A 19,113-nucleotide genomic window follows, 5' to 3' on the forward strand; every position below is an offset into this window, starting at 1 on the left:
TTTGAAATCGGTTTATTTCGGTGAGGTAGATTCACCTCCAATCTTCATAGATTATCAAAACCACTACTACAAATAGAGTCAACTGCATATTATCACATAATTTTATTCATATTAGTAACTTCTAACAGGCTTGTGATCTACACAGTGTGATGCGAAGATGTATTTACAGCTTTTCATATTGTCTGTACCAAAGGGTAGTGTAAGTTTGGATAAAAATAGATCGGAATTAAAAAAAAAGGTACTTGAGTAAGAGAGTGAGTGATTTCAAAATGAAAGGTGTGTGGCAATCCAAAAAAAAAAGAATCAATCAATCACTCACTCACACTTCAATTTTACTATTCCCTTATCAATACACAACCTTATACACATTTACCACTCAGTTACAACTAGCTGATACCATAGAACCAAAATCGTTTCGGAGACTTCACTTTACTGTTTACAACAAACCGGTTGATCACACACCATACCACATCGAGATTGCTTTCCACCCCATCCCTTTGTTATATATTACGTCATATTATCACCCTTTTTTACAATTTTTCCTACACGCTAAATGAGTAGTAACCACCCACAACCAGCTACATCGGTCAAACTAGTACTACTCGGTGAAGCAGCCGTTGGTAAATCATCACTAGTATTGCGATTTGTTTCCAATGATTTCCAAGAGAATAAAGAACCAACAATTGGAGCAGCATTCTTGACCCAAAAATGCACCATTGGTGATCGTACCATCAAGTATGAGATTTGGGATACAGCAGGACAAGAACGATTTGCTTCACTAGCACCCATGTATTATCGAAATGCTCAAGCTGCTATTGTAGTTTACGATATAACTAAACCTGCATCGTTTGTTAAAGCTAGACACTGGGTCAAAGAACTACATGAACAAGCAAGTAAGGATATCACCATTGCTCTAGTTGGAAACAAGTACGATTTGGTTGAAGATGAACCTGAAGACGGCGGCAATGTGGGTGAAGGAGAAGGAGGAACCCTGGAACTGTTGAGGAAAGTTAGCAAAGAAGAAGGACAAGCATTGGCTGATGAAGAAGGTTTACTATTTTTTGAAGCAAGTGCAAAGACATCATATAATGTGAATGAAGTATTTGTTGGCATTGGAGAAAAAATACCTGACTCTAACAAACAAAGTGGTGGTAACACTGCCACTAATAATGGAGAAGTTGGTGAAAATAGAATTGACCTTAGTGTTGAGAATAGGAAGTCATCTTCTACATGTTGTTAAAGGAAAGAAATCACAGCGTCATAGTTTTTTTGGATATGTATACTACAGTTTAATGGAAAGAATTAAACGATAATTCTAAATGAGTAGAGCTTATCTCTTTAGTGAGCGCCTTTATTTACGACAGAGTCAATGATTCTACAGTGTCGTAGCAGGATACAACAAAAACCACATCATATGCACAAGACGGTATACGACGGTTGGGGAATATAAAACCCAATCCTTTTGATTTAGCACCAGCATCATGAATCCCATATCTCGTCACCTTTGACTTAGTCACCATATATTCCCAAACGCTTTCATTCACTGCATCTCCGAGTCCCTCCGGCATTCCAGATTACGGGGTTGGCTAGACCTCGCGTCCTTGTTTCCAAAAAAACCCTTCAACAAAAGCAAAACTTCCATGTTTGAGCACACGATTCAATTTTTATCACTTTATCACTTCTATTAGTTCTCCCAACAATCCAACAATACAAACCTCCTATAAGGATACTTTTTCTTTTGCTGACTCTTCTCAAGACACGCCGCCCTTATTGTAATTTTCATGGGCATCAATAAGAACTTTTGAGTTCTCATAGTATATCAGATTGCACACATTTTCTTACTCCCTCCAGTTGTCTTGAACTCGAGTCTTTTCTCCATTGATGGTATATCTTCTCTCATGTCAACTTTTCACAATCTACGCCATCAAAAGTAAGCAAAAAGCTACACATGCTACTAAGAAAGCTACAAAGAGACAATACCAAACTAAACCAAACTTTTTCTGTTTCGAATACAAACATATAAAAATCCCTTAACCTATCCCAAAAAAAAACTAAATATTCAACTCTTTGTACTTTTCACTCAAATAATCCGGATCATTCAAGTATTTTACATCAGCAACAGGTCTTTCGCCCATAGCACTAATCCTGTATGCATGTCTAATCACTGGTTCGTCAAAATCAACGCATGGTGTATGCACTGTAGTTCCATTGTTCCAAAAGACAATTGTGTCTGGTTCCCATGATACTCGTATTTGCAAATCTTGTGCACGTTCAATGTGATCGTAAAGGAAATTTAAAAGGTAGTCGGATTCATCTTGCTTCAACTCAACAATTCTTCTACCAAATTCTTTATTTACATAAAGGTGTTTTTTACCAGTGGTTGGATTGACACGAACAATTGGATGAATGTTAGTTTCCGGCTCTCTGCGCGTTATACCACCGGCCTTCTTGTTAGCTTCAGCTTGTTCAACTGATGAATGTAAAATGTGTAAACCCTCCAATCTTTGCTGCATTGCTGGACTTAACCTTTCGTAAGCCTCAACTGTGTTTGCAAACAAAGTATCACCACCACTTTCAGGAAGTTGTAAACATGAAAACAACGTCAATTGTAAAGCATTGAGGGAATAGGAGCAGTCACTATGCCATAATATGGAGTTTGTTCTAGTTTTGAAAACAGAGTCAATCTCTTGTTGTGATGCTCCACGAAAAGTGATGTGCATTTGAGGAAAGTTTTCTGGAGCTCCCGACGTTGGATGAGTATGCAAAGTGCCAAAATACTTCATAAAATTAATGGCAAACTCAGGACCAAGACTATTGAAATCTTGCTTTTTGAATACAACAACACCACGATCACTTATAAGTCTAGCCAAATCATTCTTTGCTGCATCATCCAATTGACTTAACTGAATGCCTTCAACAACAGAGCCCAACTTTGGAGTCATTCTCTTCACCTGATAGTCTTTATCTTGAGAAAACAAATTCTTGTAGTTCTTGTCACCCTGTAAACCCTTGTCGTGGTATTCTTGAAACTTATATGGGGGGAATTTTTGATTGGGGTTCCAAGTAGGCAAATATTCAGGATACAATGCTTGCTTTTTGTTTTCTTCACTAACTGTGAAGCTCCCTTTCTTTGTTTTACCCTGGTGGGCCGATTGAAATTGGGAAGCGTCATACTTGTCCTCGATCGATGATACTGCCACTGGTGCCATTGTTGTGGTTGGTTGGTTTGATCAAAAAAGCAAAGTTATATGTCTTATCAGAAAAGGAACGTTTTGGGTGTATATATATATATATATACGTGACATTCCCAGGTTGTTGCTGCCAGTTGCCTTCTGTGATAACTGTGGTTCACCATGTGTAGTGGCATGATATGGAAATGACGATATCTCACAAGGTCAATCACAAACCATTTGTGCATACATACTCACACTGACACTTACTTAGTAAGAAAAAAAACAAAAGAAGGCGCCACAGTTTTTTGTACACAAACAAACAAAACATCAACAACAAAAGTGGTAGAAAGTAACGAAGAATAAGCAAGCAACCAAGCACTACTCTACTTCTTCTCCATTGTTCTTTTCATCTATTTAGGCCAACATGCAGAGAAGAAACAGGGCCGAGACGAACTATGGAACTTTCCCCATACAGATCTTTTTGTTCCGATTGGTTACAACATATTTGTTCCAGTTTTTGAGTAGCTTGTCTCGGCTCGGAACAGTATATAAAAATAGCGCATTAATAAGCCACAGTTTTGTACAGACGGACTTCCAGCAAAAGCTTCTACATCCCAACACCCTTTGAGCATCCGCTTTTATTGCTTTAGATCAAATCAGACGATAAGATTTCCAACCCGAACTATCTCCGATAATGGGAGTCGTCCTTGATTAGTGATGTCGGATTACATCTCTTGTATTCGTATGGTAGCGCTGAGGTTAGTTTTGCCAATGCGCCAATCCACTGAACCATCAACAACACTACACAAGCTGAGAATTGAATTAATTAACGTATTTCATGTACCAAGTTCTAGCATGTGGTTCAAATGGGAATTATCAACTAGGACAAGACGATGATGAGGACCAAAGAGCCCTTAGACTGTGTATTTTTCAGACTGAGGCAAATAAATCAACCACCACTATTGACCAAAAACCAACAAAGATTGCTTGTGGGGGTAATCATACATTGCTCCTATTTGAGAATGGGGACGTATTCAGCTGTGGGGATAATGAGTTTGGTCAAACAGGTCATCCAAAGAGCACAACGGCTGTACGGGTGTTTTCAAAAGTTCCCCCAATGTCACCACACAAATACCTTGATGTTTCTTGTGGATGGGACTACTCTTTCTTACTTACAGACCAAAACGAATTGTTTGCGTGTGGGAATGGATTGAAAGGTGATTTGGGTTTAGGGGAAGATGTCACCCAAGCAAGTAGACCCCAGTTGGTGATCAAATTCGATTCTAAGGTGAAGAAGATAAAAACAGCTGTTAATCATACCATCGTTCAGACGGAGGATAACAAATTGTACGGATGGGGAAATTGTAGAAAGGGACAATTAGGAACAATTGACAGTAACTTGACAAAAAGAGGTGCAGTATGGAGACCAATTGAACTAGATTTTGGGATAACTGACATTGAATCATTTGAGTTGGGTCGAGAGTTTACAATTATAATGTCTTCTAATGTGATTCACTTATTTGGAAAGGCAACTATCAATCTGCTGGACCTAAATGATATCATGTACAGTAGCAAGCTGGTTGAGGCAATGTGGTCTTCAATTCATTGCAAAAGTGGCACCACCATTAAATCATTTGGCACTAATACTCATGGTCAATTGTATGACTATGGTCCAATCAGCGATGACTTTGAATTTGTTGTCGGAAGTGAACATGGGCTATTGAAAGTGGCAGACAAAGTCTACGCTTGGGGGTGGGGAGAGCACGGCAATTGTGGTGATGCAAAACATAATAACTCTGCTACAAGTGTCGAACACAATGATTGCAATTCCAATAGACACATCACTTTCGACTACTTGAATGTATTGTATGAAGAATCAGATGAAGTTACAATGGTAGCTGGCGGGTGTGCAACCAGTTGGGTAATCACACACGTTAAGTAAAGAGATCGTAGAACAATATATTGATAGCAATAATTAAAATGTGACGAAGTATCTTTTCCATATTCATCTTTTGCAAAGCAATAAAACAATTTGCACGAAAGATGGAAAATATGTTCAACGTGTTTTATTCTGGGATGTTAGAAGCGTAGTGGCATGTGTGATTAACACTCCACTATTAGTTCATCTATTCACAAGATACAAGGACACTGAAGAAAAACATGGAAAAACCATGTCGAGTCCAAACTATCCTGCTTGATCATCCTGTATGATCCTGAAATGGTTTAATGCGGTATCTCCATATATGATCATTAGAAGTAAACTCATTTCACTTCTAAACCATATATTCAAGTATCACATTAAAATGAGGGGTGTAGATCACTCTAAGCTTAAAATGATGAAGGGATAGAAGCATTATAAAAAATTTTCAAATTTCGTTGTGACTTTAATTTTGTTGTGTCCTATAATGTTATTGTCGCATTTTTGTCTGTTTTTTTTTTTTACATTTTGCGACTTTACCTAAATTTGTCTATTTTGTACACTCTTTTCGTTCTTCGAATCTTCTACTAACATCCTGCAAATCCTGGCAAAGTCAAAACTGCACTCCACTGGCTTTAAGTACATTTCACATCCACACCCTTGAAATATGAGTATATTTGGAGCCATCTGTCTGGGACGACCAATGATACTTGCTGAGCAAGTTGATCAAACCAAGTTTGTCATCAATATTCCCAATGCCTCCAACATTTCGTACATTACCATCTTCATTCTTCCCAATTCCCCCTTCGTGGATAGCAATTTCACTGCGTTGATCTACTTCCAATTACCTCGGGATGGGGGCCCTGGTGCTACTACAGCAAATGAAGCACCAGAATTCAAATTGCTTGGAGGAATCAATCCTAATAAACCATCGGCAATCTACAAAATCAGCAACATTCACCCCACTACTAAACGAGCAGATGACGGAATGGACATGGATATGGGAGGAGGAGAGCCCATTGACTTGTCTGATTCAGTAAGCATCAACATTGGAATATCAATTGAACCAACACCACAGGCAGAACAAACAATTCTACAGTCAAAGCAGAATAACAATATTAATAGCAATAACGCCCTAGTTGCAACCTCCAATCAACAACAACAACCAGCTGTGAACACTCCGGATAGTACAGCCAAATTGGCAAATAAAATAGTAGGACATGCCTACAATTACTTGGCTAGCTTTATTGATCCACAGGGCAAAGTACCCATTAAAGCATTTGACAATTGGTGGGACAAGTTTAAAACTAAGTTGCAAAACAATCCAAACTTCTTAAATGAGATCCAGGATTGAAGAAATTGATTAAGTAGATTTTGTAGATATTCTTCTCATTTTTCTTCTTTACTTAGAATATATAAGTGATTTTAATACAAGACAACTAAGTTTTAGGTCCTTATCACTATAACATACCTTTTATCTCATGAAAACTGTCAAATATCCCCTCATACTAGTCTATTAAGCACTTCTACTACCTCAAAATAATTATGTAGTGATAAATAGAATCATATCATTAAAAACATTCGGGTGATTAAGAGCTATGGTTATGAAAAGTGCTGGGCTGTGAAGGGTTAGGAGAGTTAAGCAAATGTGGATGTAGATTAAAGTGATAATCAATGCTAACGGTTTTGCTTGTATAGATACATAAATCCACAAAATACTGGACGCCCTGATTGACACTTTTCTTCATCTTCTGCTTATTCTATTGCAGGTGTCTCCCACACACATTAGCACACACACACACACTCCCAAAAAAAAAGAAAAGAATCTTTTTACAACCAAAATTGCAATACCACCAACTTTCAAGAATTAAAACCACTTTTTTTACTCATTCTGAAACTACAAGGAATAGAGACAAAATGTCAGAAGCTGATTCGAATTTACTCACGAGTTACTCATCTCCATATGTCAAAGACATAAATTCAAGTGGCAACACGAGTACAGGAACCGAAGAAATGAACACGGCAAACGTTAATTCAGCCACATTCGCAACTTCAGTTGAAAATGATGCTATTGAGGAGCCCATTAATGAAGCGACCAATGATTCAGTTCACGATAGTCGCACAAACCTCATTGAAGTGGATAATGATATTGAAACCTTGATTGACAAGAGGGAAAGCATTCCAATTGAAGCTGATGAAGATGCTGTTTACGGTCCACCTCAAGGTCATGATAGCAATCCAATTGATGTGGCCTTAAAGCTACTGGTTGATGGTACTACTGACAGCCCAATTGATGAGGTCACTGATAATCCAATTACTAAAGCAACAAGCAATTCAATCGATAAGGTTGCTGATTACTCAGATGACTCTATCAAAGAGCTGATTCAAAAACTTGTTTTTAATTCCGTCGGTAGATATGTTGTTAAGGATAGAACGGGTCATGCCAGGGGAACTTTGATTGACAGCAATGCTGTAGGTTCCGTCGATGGTGATGCCGACAGATCAGTTGATGGTGATGCAGATAGCCCTATTGATGATGATACGAACAACTTTGACGCAGCTGGTAGCCCAATTGACGATGATGTTGATAGCTCTGTCGATGATGTTGTGGAGAGCCCCTTTGACGATGATAAAGATGGCCCAGTTAATGACGATTCTGATATCCCTCTGGATGGTGGTGTTGTTAACCCTGTCGCTAATTCCATTGAGCCTTTACTTAATGATGTTGAGCATTCGATCAATGTTGTTGTTAAAAAGTCCACTACTACATCCACCTTGAATGTAGGTACTACTGTTAATGGAACATTACCCGCGAGTAGTATTGATTCCTTACTCAAAACAGCTGTCACAGGTGTTGTTTCTGAAAAAATATTGGCTGACATTGAAGGCCAAGAGCCACTACCGGTTGAAGTTTCCACCTTAGTAACATCGATCCACAATTCTGTAGACAGTCTTGTTGATCTCACGGGAGAAAGCTCGTTTGTTACAGCAGCAGATAACTCCTTCGACACCAATGCTGACGATCCTAACGAAACTGCTGACGGTGACTCAATTGTTGTTGTTGCTCCAATAATACTTGCCACCTCTGTCGGGAAGACAAGTGTTTACACGACCAAAAATTCTCATAGTAGTGCTGCCGAGCTCCTTGGTACTGTAAATTATGAGTTTTCAAAGGCAACTATTGGCAATGGACTTGGCGCACACAATGAAACCAGCATTAACGGGTGTATGGTAGAACTCCTTTGTAAAGAGCTGCGCTATACTTCAAATTCTCATTTCAACTTTATCACAAGATTTTGCAATAATTCGAATGAACTTCCCAATTCAAACTTAGATTTGAATGCTGACTTGAGTATTGATTGAATGTTGTGTGATTTGAAACACGCTGAAAGGAATTAAAATTTCCAAAACCATATGGTGCTCTCGACGGTAATAGTCAATCTCAACAACTCAATTGTCGTGAAAAGGAATACTTGATTTGATAACAAAAACAGTGTAATGCCCTCTTTCAACATACTTTTGTCGTATCGTCGAATAATTAAATTCTTTTTCCTCGCCTTAACTCGCACAACATTTGTAACGAATGTGAACCTTGTGCAAGATGAAAAAACGAGTGCAATCACTACCCTCTAGGCTCAGTATCTTTAGTGTGAACTAGTAGTGTAACGGCCATGTATTAATTTGTAACAAGTTTAATTGTTTGGCTCAGAGTAGCGGTATAAAGTCTAAATCATAGTCAGAGTAGAACATTCCTACTGAATATTCCGAGAAGTGGCCATGTCAAGTGTATGAAATTGACGGTATTTGATGGGTATAGGGATCTAGAGAATATCAATTAAGTGACCAATTTGACTGAATTGTATTTGACATTCCATATTACCCATGGCAATTTTTTTCGACCTGTCGATATTGAAATTACCTTGCAGTTGCGAAAATTGTATATCATTTGAAACGAGCTCGATGATTGCGTCAAACTGTGCACCACATTTAATTTCCGTGTCGAAGATGCGTTTGACCCCTACTATATTGAGGAGCCATCTTTGGAATCCTTTGCTCAATTCGACCGCCATCTCAAGAAGGACCTCACTTTTTCCTTCCCCAGATTACGTGAGTTGCGTCTAGGTGCCAGTGAAGCATGTTTCTTCTCCTGAGATGATAAGGCTTTCACCGATTTCAATTTGCTTTCTCGTTGCAATTTGCACATGCTTGTCTTGTCAACAGTCTACGGTCAAAGGTATTATCCACCATCCAAGATTGCTACCCTATTTTATAACTTTCCAAAGGCAACAATTCATTGGTGGCATACCATGTTGATTGAGGCATCGGAAGGATATTCTTGGATGGCTTAAGCCTGCTTAGTCCATCCTTACCGTTTGCTGTAATGGGACTTAGTTGGGTGTCAAAAATCAAAGAGTTCTGTGGCCACTACTATTGCGAAGACAAATGGACAATAAAACCGGGGACTTATACTGCTGAAGTGGTGAAAGGTTTGAGAAAGTTGGATGCATTGTTTAAAATCATTTACAGTGTTGACGAATTGAAAATGATTAAGAATTGTATGGATGAAGATCAGTGATTGTGATTTTTATTCATTTCTGCCAATGGTGCCAAAGACAAAATAATATGGTGTAATTTGTCTCTCCAAATCTGTAGTAATATTATACTTTGCATTCAAAGAAAGTCTCTATTCATTTGATCGTGTTCATCTATTGATTGAAACATATGATGGTTGCGAAATTGAGCTCGCTGTGACTGCATGATATAAACAGAGCAAAATAAAAAAGTTACAGTGACGATCAAAATCCTTTGCAGAAAGCTTTGAAGCGTTGAAAATCAATGTGCACCAAACATTGAGGCGTTAGACCCAGAAGCGGCAAAAATGCTGCACCAGTTTTTTTGAGGCTCCAGTAACACATCATATGGTATCCAAACTACCAGATTCAGCACACACCTGGATTGGGAAGCTCCTCCACCTCAGCTCGGGCTTAAAACTCGGTTTTCGGTGTTGGCGCACGTGTCTACGCTATATAAACTACAAATTAACTCCGTGCCCATAGAAAATTTTGACCATGCTTCGCCGTCTTGGGACACTCAAAATCCTTGTGTCTTTTTGTTATTTAGGGGGTGCGGGCTGTAGCTCTACTGCATTAGCGTTGAGCCGTTGTAGGTTTCCGCTTTTCCTGGCAAATTGCCCATTTTATGAGCTTTATGCAATGTGCACTAAAATGCGGTATAGCTTTGCTGAGAACAGTTTAAGAGACGGCGGTGGTGGAGATGCTCATTGTAACTATGGACTTCGCTGATAGCAGTCACAAGGAAGAAAAGGGCCCTAGATATCTGTAGCATAAGCTGTGCTTTGAAGTGAAACGCATAGCTGCGAAAAAAATGTTTCGATTTGGTTGCAATATTTTTTTTTTCTCTGATACAATAAGAAATTACCTTGTGAAGTGTGATTCCCAAATAACTCGTATGAAAAGAGGAGTGATTCACAAATAAATTGTGAGAAGAGCCGAGTCAGAGAAAACAGTAAGTACTGTAGCAGAAACATATGGTCTTAGAGATGCTAAAAATTAAATTAGTTTCCTACAACTAAGAGTTTCCCTATAAAATGCTGCAAAAGAGTTGCAAAACAATGCAAAGTATTACTGAGATGCCATATCTGGTGTAATGCTAGATCTCTGTGAATTGGTAACAAGCTACTGTAAAACATACACTATTTTAATAGATTGTATCAATCAAATCGTGTCTGGACAAACATTAGTTTCTTATCTAATCACGTGATGCCCTTTAATAATAATGTATCCCTTGTGATTGTGGAGGGGTACAATCGTAAATGCACAAAGCTATTGCGTTAGCACTTCATAATAACTATCTATACACCCGACTGTAGCCGAAGAATAGTTTTTTGATGTTATATTTCACGTGTTAGCTTCCTAGGCGGGGGAGCTATTTATAAGAGCTCAAATAAGTAAGTATGGCGCTTGTTTTTCCTGATTGGGACTATCGCGCTGTGTAGAAACGCCCACTTCTCACGTCAGCTAATATTCAAATACAATATATGTGCACTTCTTTGTTGAGATCAGGCTCCACTCTTTGGGTGATCACGGTTAGTTTAATCTTGTTTCTAAGACAGAAATGTGGTGGTATCTTGAGTTAGGTGTGTAAGTGAGTTTATTATCTGATTATTGTTGTTTACTGTTTTACTATAATACTGTTTGATACAACAACCTATTGTCCTATGCTTTAAACTAAACAATAAGAAGCTTTAAAACAAGAAGGGTTATACCATATGATAAAACAATAAGAAAAGAAGATACTTAACACAAGATCAACAACAATAAAGATAACCAACAATACACAAGCCACACATACACACACACACACACACAAATAAGTAACACAGATTAGTTTCATATTGATGAATATCATCATACACCTTGTACTATATCCCATCGTTATCTCTTTTGCCACTTTTTCTCTTCCCATTAACTGTTCTTAGTATAGACATGGGATATTACTAATACACTATTACAACCGCTACTGTGTATGTAGAAAATTGCGACTAATCACGTGCAAAACTTGATGGTGAGTGAATCCACTGTTTTTGTATGTCAAAAACGAAAAAAAAAATAAAAAAAAAAAAGAAATTTTTCTTCTTTATAAAAGAAAAGAAAGGGCATCATCGTAACTTTTGGCGCATCCACAGTTTTTAAGAGAGAAAAAGTTTTTTATAACCACGATATATATATATATATACATATATATAATCATCCACCCACTTTTTGGCTTTTCTTACTAAGAGTCACTTTGTTACTAAGCAGAAACCAACACTTCATACACACACCCACACACTCACTTTTCAGCCATGACAATTGATTCATCTTCAACTTTTGCTTTCGGAACTAGAGCTATCCATGTTGGTGCTCCTATTGATGCTACTACTGGTGCAGTTATTGAACCGATCTCATTATCCACCACTTTTGGTCAATCAGAACCATCAAAGCCAATTGGTATATATGAGTATTCACGCTCAGCTAACCCTAATAGAGACAACTTTGAAACCGCTGTTGCCTCTTTGGAATCAGCTAAATATGCTATTGCTTTGTCATCAGGTTCAGCCACCACTGCTTTAATTATCCAATCTTTACCCATTGGATCTCACATTATTTCTGGTGGTGATGTCTATGGTGGGACTCATAGATATTTCACTAAAGTAGCTAATCACCACGGTGTTGACGCCACTTTTGTTGGTGATTTGGAATCTGATTTGGCCACTTCTTTGAAACCAGAAACTAAATTGGTATGGTTGGAAACACCATCAAATCCAACTTTAAAAGTTACTGATATTGCTAAAGTAAAACAAATTTTACAAGACCACCAATCAAGAACGGGAAACAAGGTATTATTGGTTGTTGACAACACGTTTTTGTCACCATACATCTCTAATCCTTTAAAATTTGGCGCTGATGTTGTTGTTCATTCCGTTACAAAGTACATTAATGGTCATTCAGATGTTGTTATGGGTGTATTGGCCACTAATGATACTGATTTACATGAAAAGTTTAGATTTTTACAAAATGCCATTGGTTCAATTCCATCACCATTTGATTCCTGGTTGGCTCATAGAGGCTTAAAAACTTTGCATTTGAGATTACGTCAAGCATCCAACTCGGCACAAAAGATTGCTGAATATTTACAATCTAGAATCGAAGATGGTTCAGTAATTCATGTCAATTATCCAGGATTAAAAACGCATGAACAACATGGGGTTGTTTTACGTCAACATAGAGATGGATTGGGTGGAGGAATGATTTCTTTTAGAATCAAAGGTGGAGCCAAAGGAGCTTCAGTATTCACTTCATCAACTAAATTGTTCACCTTGGCTGAATCACTCGGTGGTATTGAATCATTGATTGAAGTTCCAGCAATAATGACCCATGGCGGTATTCCTAAAGCAGAAAGGGAAGCAAATGGAGTCTATGATGATTTGGTTAGAGTTTCTGTTGGGATTGAAGATACTGATGATTTGCTCAAGGATATTGAACAAGCTTTACACAAGGTCAAGAATTTGTAAAAACGGATAGACACACACACACACACACACACATTGTACTTTGTATAATTACGATTTGGTTATAATATGACGGAACTAATAGACCTATCCACATATGGCGGCAGATTGTGATGCTTGTAGCAAAAATGCGATGTAGGTGTGTTAGAGTGTAATTGTGCAAGATGGAAGCTGGTGGAATTGTATTCCTGCATGTGAACATGTGCGGCTCCAAATATAAAATTCCACGCAATCAAATCATCCCACATATTTAAAAGTTGTGTTTTTAGAAATTCATTACTGCCGTTCAAAGGGTTCTTTCAACCAACTTGGAAACGGCCAATGTTCCTTAAATCTAAAAGTTTATTAAGTATAGTACTCCTCTTAGCTCAATTAGCAGCTACATCACCAACTATTGTGGACGTTGAAGAAGAACTAATTTGTCCTGATTCCAATAATCCAACAATCTGCTACCCCAAAGTTTTCATTCCTACAAACGATTGGCAAATTATCAAACCTGATCAAGATATCCCAGCTGGATTACACGTGAGATTGAATTTGGAAACTGGGGAACGAGAAGCCAAGTTGATGAGCAAAGAAGACGCAGAGAGTAATGATCAAGATGAGGCTGTGGTTGTAGTTGGTGGTGATGATAATAATGACAACAGCGACAATAAAGACGATGTATTTGCAACAAAGAGTAATGATGACCATGCTAATAAGTTAAAACATGAACAGATAGCAAGTGCCCTCCATATCAATAAGAATAAGAAAGTGAGGGTAAGTCATGGAGATCTCACTGATTTTACATCTGCCGTGGAAAAGGTTGAAGAATACGACCAATCCAAATTGGATGATGTTACTGAAAAAGAACGTTTGATTAAAGCTTTAGATACCATCAATGATTTATCCCACGATATTGAACTTGGAGAACAAGTGACTAGTAATACAGTGCTTTTTAACAAGTTGGTTGACCTTGCTTCCACAAACAAAGATGAGCTAATTGAAGAAAAGATTTACAACATCATTACTGCTTCACTTCGAAACAACCCAGGTGCCATTACAAATTTACTCAATGGTAAAGTTTCTGGCTTCAATGTGGCGAATTTCATCAATTCGTTATTAGACGATATCAGTCAATCACCAGATACCATTCAGAAACGGAAAATCGGTATAATTCAAGCATTAGCTCAAGATCCATCTGTGGCACAGCAGTATTTCTCGTATGAGCATCCCAATGGGTTGAATCAATTGATTAAAGTTTATCCGACATTAAGTTTAGATGCCAAGATTAGAGTGGTTCATCTTTTGGAAGATCTTAACCTCTGGCAAAACAACAAAGAGAAAAGATCTGATGAAGATGAGGAAGAAACTGAAACCGATCCTGATTCAAACTTGTCCCAATTCATTCAGCAACTGTTGGCTAGAAACAAGTTTGGTAATGAGAACGATGCCAATGCTTATTTTTCTCATTTGGCGGAGTTGCACAAGAGTGACAAAAGTTTGAAACCAAGTTCGGATTTCTTGCAATGGTTGAGTAAAGAAGTTGAGTTGAGGAAAGATCGGAAAAAGAGAAATGATGTATCACAACAAGATCTTGATTTTGACAGGTTTATGTTGGAAGCTAGACATGAGATTTTTGGCAATCCCATGGGATTGAGAAAAGCCACCGCCGATGAGTTGTAGCAAGGACGTTTGTATCTTTCCGAAAACTCTCAATCATAAACTACATACAAATTGATAAATCCCTTCTTCGTTTATTCTGCTAGTATTACAAAATCTCTAAACATGGATCAAATGCAAAAACGGTCTTACTCTTTCTCTCTCTCTAATCGAATAAACCGAATCCCATATCATCATCAGATTCCTCCTTTTCTTCTTCAGCAGCAGCTTCAGCAGCTGGTTCAGCATCACCACCAGCAGCGGCACCACCAGCAGAAGCACCACCAGCAGCAGCACCACCAGTTGGTACACTAGACAATTTCTCATTACCTTCGGCAATCAATTCTTCAACTGATTTACCATCCAATTCAGAAATCAATTTTTCAATCTTGTCATCTTCAATTTCAACATCAGCTGCTGACAAGACGGATTTGATGTCTTCGGCTGATGGAGAGGTCTTACCGGCGTTGACTAATAACAAGTATGCTGCTAAGTATTTCATCTATAAGGAAGGGGATACGTTAGTAAAACTGTGGATCGATGGATGAAAAATGTTGAAGTGAAAGCAGGGGGGGAAGGGAAGGGAGTGATTCCATGGGGTTGGAATATTTCGCAATTCTGAATCCAGACTGAAGCATAGCCAATGCTTTTCAGCAGTGGCTCCAATCACATAGTAACAAGTTAATCTGAGCATTTTGCTTATTAGCATTCGTGAAATGAGGTTGCTCTTCCTGTCCACAATAAAATTAATCCTCTAGTCTCCGCAACATCACCCTATTCCCATTTCCCTTATCACATCCTATGCATTAAACATACTATTTAATATCTGTTTATCGTTGGTCTTTGATTATCAGTTGGGGGGCCGTTTTTTAATGAATTTTTCAGTTTGAAAAAGCAAAAGGAAAAGAAAAAAAAAAACAGTCACAAATTTGTCACGTGATTTGTCTGAACCCTTTTTAAGTAGACAACATGCCTTAAGGAGGAAGGGTTGAACAAGCGTTGGTCCCTTCGAAATTAATGGTGTTAGTAAGAGGTGCTTACACCCTCATTAGGTGCACAAGTGCTAACTCTAGCCTCACTTCAACTTGTGTTCAAACTTTTTCGTCTAAAAACTGGATAAAAATGTGTCTTGGCCGGATTTAGAAGCTGTACCCTGTGGAAAGAAGGTACACGGGTATAACACTATTGCAATCGATTACACAGGAGGGATTGCGGGAGTGGAAAACTTTTCTTATCTTGTCAAGGTGTGTTTGAAAAATGGGAATTTTGTATTGCTTGGTACTCAATTCGGGTAGTATCTAATTCCCAAAGCGAATGTGCATGCACTACCCCAATGAAGGGAGTACCCCAAAATCAAGCTCTTCTTACACGGTCTAACGGCCTCCATTTCCCCACCTCACATCTTTTGTTGAGCCTTATCTTCTCTCCATATTTTCATATTCAATTGGTAGCGATATTCAATCAAATGTCGTCATTTTTGGTTTTACTCGATAGAAATTCGTCGGTGTGGTGACTTTTGCAACTAAAGTGATCAGATATAGGTTACCTTCACCACATCAAATGCCACCTAAACCATTCCCACAATTATCCACGGATCAAGAAAATGACCTCAAGCTAAACACTGAGCAATGGGCACTCACCAATGGGTTGGTGATGTATCCACCAAACTTTGATCTTCATCAAGTAAATGTGGCTCCCATTACTCTATTTCCCACACCTATACCCAAAACTAGCTTTGAGCAGGCAATTAAAGTGCAGAAATTGTATAACGAGTTATATATAAACTTGATAACAAAAAGAAAGGACTGGTTGATTGACATTTTGCAAAGCTTGGCTGAGTTTGATCCAGACTTTTCGGGGAAGTTATTTGACGTTTACCAAGAATCCATTACTGATGGCGTATTGCAACCATTGTCGTTGGGAATTTTTAGATCCGATTATATGGTGGACTCCTCAGAACAACAAATCAAACAAATCGAATTCAATACTGTTAGTGTTTCGTTTGGTGGATTGTCTACAAAGATTGGTCAATTGCAATCATTTTTGAATTCGACTGGGTTTTATGACAAAAAGTACAATTTTAGATACTACGATGAAGATGAGCTTCCTATATCAAGTTCAGCCAGTGATATAGCTCAAGGTTTGGCAGACGGTAACTACTTTTACAATGGAGAAGTTGCTAATAAAGATACAATTATTTTATTTGTCGTTCAGCCTAATGAGCGCAATTGCTTTGACCAGAGGATCATTGAGTATGCTTTGTTTCAAGAGCATGGCATTAGGTCATTTAGAGTCACACTAGAGGATGTCGATCAAATGATCACTAAAAACAATGACAAGTTGTATGTCAAATCAACAATGGACGAAATTTCAGTAGTTTATTATCGCTCGGGGTATGGACCAGGAGATTATGATTCTAATCCCACAAAGACTTGGAACGCAAGGTTGTTTTTGGAGAAATCACAAGCTATCAAATGTCCATCAATTTTGACGCAATTATCTGGATCGAAAAAGATTCAACAACTTTTGACCAATGAGAGTGTAATAAAACAAACCCTTCCCAATATTGACGATGAAGAGTTACTGTCTCTTCTTTCGACTTTTGTCAGAATACTCCCGTTTGACGATACCGAACAAGGACAAGAAGCAGCCAAATTGGCGTTTGAGAAGCCAGAAAATTTTGTATTGAAACCGCAAAGGGAAGGTGGTGGAAACAACATCTACAAACAGGACATTCCTGCATTTTTGAACAAGATTAGCAAAAAAGATTGGGGGGCATATATACTTATGGAGTTGATCAATCCCGAGACCTATCGCAACAAGATTCTTCGCAATGGTCAAACTTATCATGAAAATATAGTATCAGAGTTGGGTGTATTTGGAACGATAGTTTTTGATGAGCAGGCGGGAGCAATAAAGTCAAACAAGAATGCTGGGTGGCTATTGAGATCCAAGTTTGAAACTAGCGACGAAGGTGGCGTTGCTGCTGGCTTTGGCTGTGTTGATAATGTATACCTATACTAAAGTTGGAGACGGGCTTGAAAATGGCCTACGAAAGGATCTAAATTCACGTTTTGGATCGACAAGATATTCATCCTCAATCAAACGAGACGTTGCTCTTTCATTATTTTCTAAATCCACCGCCCATAATGCTGCCCCGATAGTGTTTGTAAACACAAGTAAAAGATTAAAACATGGGATCATTTCAAGTAAAAGTGCAGAAAGCCCAAATGCAACGTATGCTGGTTTATTAACTTTGAAGGTGCGCTTCATCTCTGCCCTATTGTATCCTTTTAAGATAAAATATCTTCTGTGTGCCAAGTAACCCTTTGTAGTTGCACGGAAATAAAACACCAATATGGGACCAATGATAGGTATCAAATTAATCAAAAACAATATCATCATTCTTGGCAACAGCATGGGGAAAATTGAAAATCTCCAAATGTCATATAAATAAAGTTTGATTCTCATCCACAATGGCCACAAAGTCGGGTCATTTTTAGCTCTTAATAACCGCACAAACAGATTATTGCTTTCACGACTGAGTACTGCTTCGTAAGCCACTTTCTGAATATAAGGGAGCAATAGAATACTAACCACAACTTGGGAAATTGTGCTTGATTGCAGATAGATGGAGTACCAAGCAAGCACCATACCCATTGGTCCTACCAACAATGTGTAAATAATTGATTCAATAGGATAGATAAAAGCACTCATTAGGAGATACGTTATCAATGTAAGGATTAGTTGGGGGATAAACACTGTCATGTAAAATGGCCAGATTGTGGGGTGACTGAGAAAGTAGAATAGTCCCTAAAAGAAAAGAAAAGAAAGGGAAATTGCATTAGTAGATTTTTTTGTTTATGAGTATCTAATGTTTTCAAGTGGCTTACTTCTGGTGGGTAAAGGTATGATTTTGATTGGAGGAGTCTTAATATGAATTGCATCATCCTTAGGGTTTTGCTCTCAAAAGTGTTGCAAAAAATGACTAGAAAAAAAGAAAAAGAAAATAAAGCTTCTTCAAGTTGAAAATGCTTTTTTGAAATAGCAACGACTGTGAATACTGTTTTCAATTAAAACAGGATGATGATTACTTTCGTTTGTATTTCCATAGGTGGTTTTCATTTATGCTTAGTATGAATACTTGTTCTCAAATGAAACTTCCGGGCTTGAATACCCTAAATCCAACACTTATAAAAGAAACAGATAGAGGAATACCGGGCCAATTTTGGGATGTATTCTTTTGCCACATTTTATAGTTGTATGTCACTTTCAATCCTTTTTTAGGAGATTTACGTATTGATCCCTTA

General features: G+C 38.1%; 10 protein-coding genes across 10 annotated transcripts; 7 read left to right on the forward strand and 3 right to left on the reverse strand. All coding sequences in view use genetic code 12, as the record gives it.

Moving 5' to 3' along the window:
- Positions 1-553: 553 nt before the first annotated feature.
- VPS21 (Rab family GTPase) lies at positions 554-1,240 on the forward strand (the record flags this gene model as incomplete). Its single annotated transcript, XM_036811973.1, has 1 exon — positions 554-1,240. The coding sequence occupies one exon, from the start codon at positions 554-556 to the stop codon at positions 1,238-1,240; it is 687 nt and encodes a 228-aa protein (XP_036668357.1).
- An 811-nt stretch (positions 1,241-2,051) lies between these two features.
- Positions 2,052-3,209, reverse strand: CPAR2_702100 (uncharacterized protein; the record flags this gene model as incomplete). The annotated part of the gene is made up of 1 exon (XM_036811974.1): positions 2,052-3,209. One exon carries the CDS (start codon positions 3,207-3,209, stop codon positions 2,052-2,054), a length of 1,158 nt encoding a protein of 385 aa, XP_036668358.1.
- Positions 3,210-4,011: 802 nt separating this feature from the next.
- ATS1 (Ats1p) lies at positions 4,012-5,115 on the forward strand (the record flags this gene model as incomplete). Its single annotated transcript, XM_036811975.1, has 1 exon — positions 4,012-5,115. The coding sequence occupies one exon, from the start codon at positions 4,012-4,014 to the stop codon at positions 5,113-5,115; it is 1,104 nt and encodes a 367-aa protein (XP_036668359.1).
- Positions 5,116-5,758: 643 nt separating this feature from the next.
- Positions 5,759-6,445, forward strand: CPAR2_702120 (uncharacterized protein; the record flags this gene model as incomplete). Its single annotated transcript, XM_036811976.1, has 1 exon — positions 5,759-6,445. The coding sequence occupies one exon, from the start codon at positions 5,759-5,761 to the stop codon at positions 6,443-6,445; it is 687 nt and encodes a 228-aa protein (XP_036668360.1).
- Positions 6,446-7,008: 563 nt separating this feature from the next.
- Positions 7,009-8,454, forward strand: CPAR2_702130 (uncharacterized protein; the record flags this gene model as incomplete). Its single annotated transcript, XM_036811977.1, has 1 exon — positions 7,009-8,454. One exon carries the CDS (start codon positions 7,009-7,011, stop codon positions 8,452-8,454), a length of 1,446 nt encoding a protein of 481 aa, XP_036668361.1.
- A 3,502-nt stretch (positions 8,455-11,956) lies between these two features.
- Positions 11,957-13,165, forward strand: CYS3 (cystathionine gamma-lyase; the record flags this gene model as incomplete). The annotated part of the gene is made up of 1 exon (XM_036811979.1): positions 11,957-13,165. One exon carries the CDS (start codon positions 11,957-11,959, stop codon positions 13,163-13,165), a length of 1,209 nt encoding a protein of 402 aa, XP_036668362.1.
- A 318-nt stretch (positions 13,166-13,483) lies between these two features.
- Positions 13,484-14,827, forward strand: CPAR2_702150 (uncharacterized protein; the record flags this gene model as incomplete). Its single annotated transcript, XM_036811980.1, has 1 exon — positions 13,484-14,827. The coding sequence occupies one exon, from the start codon at positions 13,484-13,486 to the stop codon at positions 14,825-14,827; it is 1,344 nt and encodes a 447-aa protein (XP_036668363.1).
- Positions 14,828-14,969: 142 nt separating this feature from the next.
- Positions 14,970-15,305, reverse strand: RPP2A (ribosomal protein P2 alpha; the record flags this gene model as incomplete). Its single annotated transcript, XM_036811981.1, has 1 exon — positions 14,970-15,305. The coding sequence occupies one exon, from the start codon at positions 15,303-15,305 to the stop codon at positions 14,970-14,972; it is 336 nt and encodes a 111-aa protein (XP_036668364.1).
- A 1,058-nt stretch (positions 15,306-16,363) lies between these two features.
- GSH2 (glutathione synthase) lies at positions 16,364-17,827 on the forward strand (the record flags this gene model as incomplete). The annotated part of the gene is made up of 1 exon (XM_036811982.1): positions 16,364-17,827. The coding sequence occupies one exon, from the start codon at positions 16,364-16,366 to the stop codon at positions 17,825-17,827; it is 1,464 nt and encodes a 487-aa protein (XP_036668365.1).
- Positions 17,819-18,571, reverse strand: CPAR2_702180 (uncharacterized protein; the record flags this gene model as incomplete). Its single annotated transcript, XM_036811983.1, has 1 exon — positions 17,819-18,571. The coding sequence occupies one exon, from the start codon at positions 18,569-18,571 to the stop codon at positions 17,819-17,821; it is 753 nt and encodes a 250-aa protein (XP_036668366.1).
- Positions 18,572-19,113: the final 542 nt, after the last annotated feature.

This window comes from Candida parapsilosis, contig 006110 (genome assembly GCF_000182765.1).
Source record: "Candida parapsilosis strain CDC317 annotated contig 006110".
Lineage (NCBI taxonomy): Eukaryota > Fungi > Ascomycota > Pichiomycetes > Serinales > Debaryomycetaceae > Lodderomyces > Lodderomyces parapsilosis.